General features: G+C 33.4%; 1 protein-coding gene across 1 annotated transcript in view; it reads right to left on the reverse strand.

Moving 5' to 3' along the window:
* Positions 1–7427, reverse strand: part of LOC113509426 (uncharacterized) — a 37644-nt gene extending 30217 nt beyond the window's left edge. The window contains exons 1-3 of the mRNA XM_052893832.1: positions 6940–7427; positions 6574–6784; positions 4484–4566 (exon numbers count right to left, since the gene is read on the reverse strand). Coding sequence (XP_052749792.1) covers positions 4484–4566; positions 6574–6784; positions 6940–7386 — 741 coding nt within the window. The 5' untranslated portion in view covers positions 7387–7427. The remainder of the gene's footprint in view (positions 1–4483; positions 4567–6573; positions 6785–6939) is intronic.
* Between the last annotated feature and the right edge of the window lie 4048 nt (positions 7428–11475).

Raw genomic sequence — 11475 nt, forward strand, 5'->3', positions numbered from 1 at the left:
TATTCGCCTCTTATGACACCCACGGGATAGCAAGGGGAGGAATAGACCACCTATTCTATGCCGGGAGCGTATAGTCAATATTAATTTTGTCATGGAAGCTGCTGTTTCTTTTTCTACTGACCAAAAGTTACTCTTAGTTATTAAAAAAAAAATTGTCGTATTCTTTTGTATTAATTTCATAAAATGAAATAATTTTGTGTGATAAATAGTTTTGAGTGATTCCTCTATAACTTCTATATTTATATTGTTTTATAATTTTGCATCATTTTAATATGTAAAAACTAATTTTACAGGCACAGGTTACCCTAATTTGTAAGCTAGGGCAAAAAACATGTAACTGTGTAACCCTGTATTTGTTAATAAAGTTTATTATTATTATATATTATTATTATTATTTATTAAAGGATTAAATATAGATACGTCAAGATACATCATGTTCGTAAGTACAACACTGATAGAAAAACGAGAGCTAATTAGTTAACAAAAAGTTGACCGGTTTTTGAGATTCAATGCTCTATCTATATAATCTAAGTTCATATCATTTCATTTAGGATAACCTATACCTATATAATAAGATATTATACACAAAACGATTATACTAAAATAAATTTACAGATACATATTACAAGATGAACACATAAAAATCAATTTATAGATTTTTTATTTTATTATTGGTATGGATTATAGAACAATTTCGTTGAGTTTGGTCGACAAGTGATTTAGGTACCAACTTATGTTGTATTTACATTAGCCGAGAACTCGACGCGAGTCAACACCGCAAATGGTTTAGATTCTTGTAGTTAGTAAAGTACATTTAATCTTTATTAATCTTCTATAGATGAGTATTTCAATAGTTAATATATATATATATATATATATATATATATATATATATATATATATATATATATATATATATATATATATATATATATATATATAATCAAGTAATCATTTTATAGGAGTCGACGCTGCTCTTATGCATTCTAAACTAGAAAATGAACCTATGCAACCATCTATTAGTATCAACAAAATAAAATATACTATAATCTGCTTGTTTCTGTCCAAATTATTGATATCAATAAATATTATAAATGACATTATAAATGGTTTAGTCACATCACAGTGTCTTTGTTACAATTTTCAAATTCAATAAACTGGTTTTATAAATTTCATACAAATGTTTTCTATTACAAATGACGCCGGCTTCATTATTAACATGTATTTTTTTCATTTGTGTAAAGAGTACGTAAACTGTTTAGCTTAGTATTATTCTAAGGCCAGTTATAATTAGTAATTTCGCCTTTTGTATCATATTTTCTTTTGGGTTAAAGTAAATAAAATAAGTAAATATGTAAATGATTTGTGATTTTTTTTCTTTCTTTGTTAACAAAAATAATCTTGTCTAAATTAAGTAGGTATTTAATTTTATAATAAATAAATTTGATAAACTAATTTGATTTAAAAAGCATTATCAAAATTGATAAAAAAATTGTCAAAAATGGGAACTATTTTTGATTCATATTGTCAAAACTATTATTTCAAACTTAAGTTTTAAAGTTTAGTAAAATTTAATCTAAGTGTCAAATATATGTATACCGATAAAGTCGACGGTTAGTATTGTATGTAGATTTCTAGTAGAAAACCGATATTTTCTAGGATAGGTCCCCTGGGATTATATAGTTTTTTATCCGTAGACAAGTACATAAGTACAGTCTCACTCGGGATATTCAAATTTCGTCGATATGTGTAAATTGCTGCGTAACATATTCTTATATGTATTCACTGAATGGAGTGTGGATATGAACTAAATCAACTTATTTTAACCAGTTTCATAAGAGATCGTATAATGTTGCAGGGATGGTCGTAACACAGTGTTAGTATTTATTTTCTTTTTTATTATTCGCTTCATGAACTTTTAGGTTTTGGCTTATATTTCTTACATACATATGCTTAGTAATATATGAAAGATTAATAATTGATTAAGTTTGGTTAAAATGTCAGCAGAAATACCTAATATTTGCTGGGCTTTTAATGGTAAACCGTCACTGAGTAGTAAGTCGTAATATATAGAATAGGTTGTCGTAGATATATAGAATATTATTAAGAAACTAATAATATTTAAGAGATTACATTAGTTATTTTATTATAAATACAAACAATTATAGGAAAAGATTACACTGAGAAGACAATGCGTGGTGTTTTTGTTAAGAGCGATCTCTTTCAGGCAACCTTTGGATGGAGAAGAATATCTAATTACGAGAATAAACAATTTGACTGAAGGCACAAAACTTTGTTTTTTTTTTTATATTTGTAGATATATAATACGAACAACTATGTAAATATATGTATGTATATTTTAGCTTACTGATACACACTTAAATAAATTCATACATATACATACAAATTCATACATATAAGAATAGACATACATATGTAGTTACAAAAATAAAAAATAAAAAGAACGTGAAAACGCTAATCAGATACAAATTACAAAATTTTACAATTTGCTCACACAAAAGTCCTTAACTTTTGTTTGAAGTCTACAAAAATTAATTAGTTACGTTATAATTAATTTTTGTTGACTTCATAACGATGGGCCAGCTGACCTGCTTTCATATTTAGCTATTACCACTCACTGATGTCCCGCCAGCAAAAACCGATAGCGCCGGCGGGGTTACCATTCCATTTCCATCTATTAAAAACACACGATTCCGCACTCGAAATTTAAATATTTACAATGTAATCAGTATCATATCGGCATAGAATAGGCCACCCCTTCCTTTCCTGTGGGTACCGTAAGAGGCGACTGTGGCGTCTCTCCTAAAACATCAGAAAAAGCCTAGCCTAACTGCGGTTGCTAATCCAAGCGTGGCAACTACTAGCAAAACCTTCTTTATGGGAATGGCCTATGTTCAGCAGTGGACAGTTACCGTTTGATATCATGATGATGAGACGACTTTTGTACAGTCTCTCCCCGGTAACTTAATAAATCAATTAAAATTTATATAATTAGTTGATCGTAAAAGGGTGAAAATTTGAAGTTGTATGTATTTTTCAATGCTAAATCATATTAATAAAAATAAAAAACTTTGTCTAAAAAAATTAAAAACATTTTTTTAGGGGGAGTCACTCTTATCATTGAGGGGTATAAAAAATAGATGTTGGCCGATTCTCAGATCTACCCAATATGCACACAAAATTTCATGAAAACCGGTAAAGCCGTTTCGGAGGAGTTTGTAACAAACACCGCGACACGAGAATTTTATATATTAGATAATTTTGGAGGTTTAGACAATGAATCAGTCAAACAGGAGTGATATATGACGTGTTAAATAAGGGAGCAAACTGTATGAATTACATTTGATTACATCGATTATTCTGCCAAATTGACAAGAGTTATAATATGGCGCGTTAAAATGGAATGCTTGTACGAGATATTATCCTTGATCTATGCTTGTACGAGTATATTATAGAACACGGTTTCTCAAATTGGGAGCCACGATTCCTACATTGAACGCTATTTTTCAATTTAGGGGTTACGACTCTGCGGTCACGTTAAATATTAAAAGAAGTGTTCAATGTCAAATAATTACATATTTGTAGGTAATGAAAACAAAATTTTTGACTAATAAGTCAGTTGCAACTAAGAGTGGGTAATATAATATATAGCGATATCTTATATATTGTATATATCAATTATCTATATTTTGATTATCTAGTATATAATCTCGAAAAGAAGAACTCGCTCGTAATGACTATAGACATCTAACGCGTATGAGCAATATCGCAATGGGTGGTCATCAATATCCAAAATAACTTAATATATGGATATCGGATATTACCCATTTCTAGTTGCGACATGAAAAGGTTTGAGAAACGATGCCACAGGCACTCGACTGTGTATTTAGTAAGGCCTTCATCTATGTGGAATTTTAGATATTTTAGCTTCATCAGCTTGTGTGGCATTTCCAGTAGTTTGCGAACTAATCAATATGTATACATTGGTAGCTGTAACTGGCAGTTTTGCCAGCTAGAATTTACAGTTTACGATATGGTGTACTAAAATTTATTAAAATCTATCCAGAAATCTTAAAAAAAATCTTAAATTTTAGAAACTAAGAATGATTTTCCATATTTATAATATTTTTTTTATACAACTTAGAATGGCAAACAAGCTAACGGCCCACCTGATGGAAAGTGGTAACTGTTGCCTATAGACATGAGCAGTATCATGGACATAACAGAGTATACTGTTTCGCCTATGATACGCCATGCGTTGCCATTCCTGAGGACTCAGGTGTTATTCCTCTGTTCCAAGAGGGAGGCCTATGTTCAGCAGTGGACAGTTAAGGGAACAGATGATGATGACTCGTATAAGTTTGCCAGCGTCTGGTATGAAGTGTTTTTGGGTTGCCCTCGTTGCAGACACGAAGGTCTGTCACGTGGCTTATTAATATCGTTTAAGGAATTTATGACTCACCTGGCGCAATTCCGTTGCTAATTCGATGACTAGTTGATTTTGTTCTTTCTCAAACTGCAACGACACTTCAACTTCATGAGGTTCTGTAATTCATTATTTAAATTAACGTAACTTAATTAAATTAAATTTAACTTAATTAAGTTACGTTACTATTAATTAAATTTAATTTAACGACAATAATAATTATATCCTACTGTGAAATGTGAAAATTCGTATACGTTGGATGTTTACAGCTGATTTTGAATAAATATTGGCATATACATATATGTGCCATATCCTGGCTTAATATACCATAATCTTAACATATCTTAATTGTTAACATTTTTTTAAACCACTATTATAATTGATGACGTATATTATAGTGGTTTAAAAAAATGTTTTTGAAAGATCTCAATTTATTTCTAAGTGGCAATCATAAGTTGACGTAAAGTTATCAGTAAAGTATGTCACGTAGTGGTTAATTTAATTTAATTTATTTATTTTGTGATACATAGGTAACAGTATATAACTCTATCGAGGTATACAAATTCACAAACGTATATACAATTAGAAAAAAATAAAAGAAATACAATAATGTCATTTAAAATATAAAAAGAATTCGTACAATATTAAGGAAATTTATTGCATTTTCCAAGGAAATCGTCAATTGAATAATACGTTTTGTTCACTAGTCTACTAGTTCCAGTTATAAGTGTACCCGAAGGCCTATTCTGAAAATCAGCGCTGTAGTCTGTATCGACGGCTGCACAATAAAGAGTAGGGACCTTTTTAACAAACAATAGGTCGCATTTCTGCGAATATCTTTACAATGTATAGTAATAACTGTCTACCTATTGTTTTGTTAAATAAACGCCATCAATATTATTATTAATCATTCCATATTGTCTTTTAAGATATATGGAGCAAATAAAAACGAAAGCAGTTAGAAGTAGCTTTATATTATTAAAGAAAAATATTTTTACAGAGAGAGTTTATTTGTGCAACTACAAATTTTGTTATATAAATACTAGATTAGTAGAATACTAGAATAGTTTAGATTTTGTACAAAAGTCGATTGCTTGGGTACCTCTGTCCCATTCGTGTTTCAACCGTGAAGCAGTTGTGTTTGCATGGCTGTGTTTCGGTTTGAAGGGTGGGATATGGCGTGAATTTACTGGGTACAGAGGAATAACACCTGAATCCTCAGGAATGGCAACGCATGGGGGTAACATGGGCGAAACAGTATACTCTGTTATGTCCATGGTACTGCTCATGTCTATAGGCGACGGTTACCACTTTCCATCAGGTGGGCCGTCAGCTTGTTTGCCATTCTAAGTTGCATAAAAAAAAATCATCGGGTAGAAAAAAAAAATAAAAAAAGATGACATGTAAATTTAACATGTCAGGCTTTAACACATATTGACATTCATTTGTTTTCGCATCAAAATATAAACTGCACCAATTTAAGGCAAATGTAAATAGGCTATTCGTGAGCCCGCGAGCCCCATCTTAGACCACATCATCGTTTTCCATGAGGTGAGGTTATAATCAATCGCAGGATCCTTTAATAGTAAGAAAAAACTATACGAATTTAATTTTGAGGTTGTTTAGTTAGAAGTCGATTATTACTCTTCTGGTGTTTGTATCATTAAATAAGCCAGACACTAAGTTTTCTGTCATTGTCACATGGATTAAACTGGTTTATTAGTTACTAGCGATCTGCCTCGGTTTTGCATAGGTAGATAGAAAGTTAAATTTGTTTTTTATAGTAAATTTTTGATATCCCTTGGGTTACATTATTGTAGTTATTGTATGGACCTCAATTTTAATTTTAAATAAATTAAATTCCACGTAACTCGCTGATAATGTTGCTTTCTATAAATAAAAAAATTGAATTTTGAGTTTATTTATTACAAATATACAAAAAAATCAAATATTTACTGTTTATAATATTAGAATAGATGTTTATCGCTGGAGAGTCAGTCAAAAATTTCAATTCACTCATAAAGTGTTTGGTATCGGCAAGATTCGAGCTGTTTGCAAACCTTTGAGATTTGGTAAGTCGAGATAACATATTTGATGATAGTTAAAATATTTACACAGAATCTTACCTTCGAAAGAATTAATGATGAATACCCAAAGAATAGTCCAAAAGATCAAAAACATAGCTATCCCAAGTTGGCATAACAGGCACTTGAAGATTATAGATGTTACCGCTTCTTTGGGATATTGTGGAGCTGGGTAGACTCTCAACCACGTATCTGTAACCTTAAAATGTAATAATAAGTTAACTTGTTCTATTTCACAGATTTCAATTTTTGCCTACACAAATATTTTATTTTTGTACAATATAGTCTTGAATAAAACAATTGTGACATCTTAAAGCTATTTTATTTTAAATTTATGTATCTTAGATTGCAAATATCATCAAATAAATAAACTAGTATATGTATCTTGGAAAGAGTTCAGTTACTTACTTTATTTATAATTATTGTTTTCAATTCATTATTAGCTTGAACTGATTTGTCGATTACCCTATTTTCTATTTCATTATCTAATTCGTTTGCATTTTCATTTATCATATTTCCTACTTCATGTCCTATTGGTTTATTACTAGTTCTTACTTCTTTTAATTTCACTTTTTTTGTACTATTGACTACAATATCACTAACTTCACAAGCACCAGGTAGTGTATTTGTATCTTTATTTTTGATTGTTAATATATTATCATAATTAACATCTTTAATGTTTAATATGTCTCGTTTGACATAAATTTCATTGCCATCTGGTTTTCTATTGTCAAGATCAATTATACTAAACTTCGTTTTCTTAGATCCAGTTCGATTAGATTTAATTTTTTTGTAAAGAGGCTTAACAAATTTTATGTTGTTTTTGAATTTGTCTTTCAGAGACGGATTCTTCATATCGACTGCTCAATTGGGCAGCTGAATATGAACTGATGACCCAAAAGTGTTTGGTTAGAATTGGCGTGTTTAAAAACTTCGATTTTCAGTTTAAAGTTGGGTAAGTCGGAAGTAATTGTTCGACTACGGCCTAACTTTTAATATCTACTGCCTTCTGATAAGTCCCAGTTTATAGTTGGTAAACTTGATTTTTATTTACTTCTTGCATTCGTAAAATTATACTCGTATATGTATTATTTTGTTAATGTATATTTTGAATTTTTTTGCGGTTCCGAAAACATCTTTTATATCTAAATACCATAATGTTTAGACTTGTGGGATTTTGAATTTTGGTGACTTGCAAATGTATTGTTATGTTATTGGTGATAATTTATTTTTATCATTGCCTACAGTGACAATATATTTAAATATTTTACTGAACAAGAATTTATTGAATAGAATTATTTTAATTTCACTACCTTACTGATGCCCTGGTAAGCGGCAGGCGGGGTACTCATTTCGTTATCATCCATTAAAAATACAATGCTCTATAACTTAGTTTAAGTCTAGATGGTAATAATACTGTGTAATCTTTCCATTAGTAAGCTACTCGGGAACTGTTTTTGTCTATAAACTGTCGGTTCTTTAAGTTATACGGTTAATGTCTTTCCACTTCAGCTTTTTGAAGTTTTAAGCTATAAAGAATCCCTTCAGATTTATGTCTATTTTTATGACTCAGCAAAATGTCGACTACAATTTTCACTATAGTCTGCTGAGCGACGTTAAGTTTAATTGCACGATTAGCTATGTAAATGCCCGTATCAAAAACTCAGCACAGGAGCATTTTTTAATCTAATTTAAATTTTTTATTATGAGAGTTTGCAACTGATAAAAAGTATCAGATAAAAGCATATTATGGATCCATATATGACAATTAATGTATGCTGTGTGGTCCGGCATAGAATAGGCCATCCCTTCCTTTCCTATCGTAAAAGTCGATTAAGGGACGGTGAGGGATGGGTAGCAGCGACAAAAGTCGATTGCTTGGGTACCTCTGTCCCATCCGTGTTTCTATCGTGTAGCAGTTGTGTTTGCATGGCTGTGTTTCGGATTGAAGGGTGGGATATGGCGTGAATTTACAGGGTACAGAGGAATAACATCTGAGTCCTCAGGAATGGCAACGCATGGGGGTATTATGGGCGAAACAGTATACTCTTATGTCCATGGTACTGCTCATGTCTATAGGTAACGGTTACCACCTTCCATCAGGTGGGCCGTCAGCTTGTTTGTTATTCTAAGTTGTATAAAAAAAAGGAGATTTATGTTTACCAATGGATAAAGACTAGCTTAAAGATGATAACAAGGCATAGAAGACATTTATTACATGGAGGTTTGCCCAAAATGCCTGGTTACTTATCTCACTTGCATTTTTACTGTGATGCGGTTGTGCGTGGCTGTGTTTCCGTTTGAAGTTTTTTTTTTAATGGATGATAATGGAATGGCAACCCCGCCTGCGCTATCGGTATACGTGTTCCAGTGAGTAGTGATAGGTGAGGATGAAATTAGGTCAGTTAGCCTATTGTGATGGATCCAACAAGAATTGTACACGCTGGTTTCCAGGAGGAAGCGTGTGCAGTTCGACTTGATTGCAAGAAATGGGGATTAACTTCCATATTACTAACAATCCTACCCCCCCCCCCCTCCCGTTTGAAGGTTGGGCTATAACAGTGAAATGACAGGATGCGGAGGAATAGAATTATAGTCCTTGCAAGCGGAATACCATGGGTGCATCACAGTGCATTGTAGATTGGCCATTCTTTATATTTTTTTACAACTAAGAATGGCCCTATTACTAACAATCCCTTTTCCCCCTAAAACTTTGTTTTGTTATTTAATGAATAATAATGGAATGGTAATTTCGCCTGCGCTAACGGTATACGCTGGTGGGGCGACAGTGAGGGTTGACAGGTGACGATGAAAGCAGGTTCGTTAGCTCATCGTGACGAATTCCACTAGAATTAACCACGATAGTTTCCAAGGGAAACCGCGTGGAGGTTGACCTGATATGGTATATTGTTAGTAACGGGGACATTAGATACCATTATTAGCAATCCCTTTCCCCCCACAACTTTGTATTAGGTGGCTGTCAGCTTACAATTATGTAACAGACAAAAAGTGTAGGCATAAAGAGGTAGTAAAACATTTAATTTTTACCAGGTAATGCGAATCTGAGTAAAATTTACGACTGAAGTCTGTACAACTTTTACTTTATTATCAGAATTTACGATCTAGATATAAAGATTGTTACAGTAACATCTACGTAAATTCAACGTTTCGAAGAATGAAAGAAAGTTTAAATTGAGTTGGTGTCATGTGGTCCGTCAACGACGAGCTGCTGTTCTGATACAAACTTCCCTGGTATTTGTGTGCAACGAATAAATTAGTTTTCGGATGGGAGTGAAATAAAAAAAAAAATATGTATTCAATTGTCAAACTTTGCTATTCCGTTCAGTGGCGAGATTACGTGGTTAACGTTTCTGTCACTGTGTATTGTATTGTAAGTATTATTTTATCATTTTACAGTTTTTTTTAAAGGGTGATGAGGAAATAATAACCCTGTCTGCGCTATCGGTATATGCTGGCGGGGCATCAGTGAGGGATAATAGATGGCGATGAAAGCAGGTCAGTTAACGTGGACTAATGGATGAATTCCACTAGAATTAATCGCGATAGTATCCAGGGGGAATCGCGTAAAGGACGACCTGATGGGGTGTATTGCTAGTTATGGGGAAATTAGATCTTATTACTAACAATCCCTTTCCCCCACCATTTTGCAGTTGTTTCGGTGATATTGTTATACCACTATTACTTCATATTTTTTTTATACCACTGAGGTGGCAAACAAGCATGCGGCCCACCTGACGGTAAACGGTTACCGTAACCTATGAACGCCTGCAATACCAGAGGTATTATGCGCGCGTTGCCGATCCTGAAGAAATCTCTTTACCCCATTCATTCATTCCATAACCTGAGTGTTCGTGGGAGAAAACATCTCTGAAACCGCGTTGTACGCGACCATTAAGGCTGTATGTAGGGTATGAGGGTGAACTCCCTGATGGTGAGCCATACGATGATAGAAAGTGGCCATAGGCATCATTTTGAATAATTCTTCTGAGTACAACCCGTTGTACAAGCGGTAGAACACGCAGAGTGAGGCAAAATCTTTCTTAAGACTTAAGGGTTCGATACCGCTTGCAAGCCCGGGATCATCGACAATTCTCATAGCTCGTCGTTGCACTGAGTTGAAGGGTTCAAGCTGGTATCTAGGTGCTCTAACCCATAAGTGACAGCGATACTCCATGTGGGGCCGGATTTGCGATTTATAGAGCATTAATCGCTGATCCGGCGTGAAGTAATGCTTCGCTCTATTAAGCACACCGAGTTTTTGCTTATCTCATCTTTGCTTTGCCTTTTCCCATTTATTTGTCGTCTTCTTCGTATATTTGTCGTATCAGTACGTCTTCTTCTACAAATCCTTGTCGACTGTCGTACGTGGAAGAAAGTGCCATAAAAATGCACGGTGGAAGTCCGCTACTCATCCAGATGGTAGGGATAAAATTTTTTTGTTTGTGGCGGGTTATACGGTGGTGAAAATCAGCAACAGGTATCAATCCGAACAGAGTTTCCTCAGAATCCTCTCCTTGATAAATTCGGTAGAAAATCTCTGCACAGAGATGCAACATGTCGGCGCAGTTTCAGTGGGTCGAGTCGGACAGTAATAACTATTTAATCCCTGGAGGTGTCGGCTATTAATCTAGAAAGCTAGATGCCACTTTACATCAGGTGGGCTTTTTTATTATTATTTTTTATACCACAAAGTTGGCAAACAAACATACAGTCCGTCTGATGTTAAACGATCACTATAGCCTATGGATTCCTGCAACACCAGGGGTGCCACGTTTGCGTTGTCGACCTTGAAGAAATCTTAATACACTCTTTTTTTTTTATACAACTTAGAAAGGCAAACAAGCTGACGGCCCACCTGATGGAAAGTGGTAACCGTCGCCTATAGACATGAGCAGTACCATGGACATAACAGAGTATACTGTT

This window comes from Galleria mellonella, unplaced genomic scaffold (assembly GCF_026898425.1).
Source record: "Galleria mellonella isolate WM207_F2 unplaced genomic scaffold, CSIRO_AGI_GalMel_v1 utg184, whole genome shotgun sequence".
NCBI classification, from domain to species: domain Eukaryota; kingdom Metazoa; phylum Arthropoda; class Insecta; order Lepidoptera; family Pyralidae; genus Galleria; species Galleria mellonella.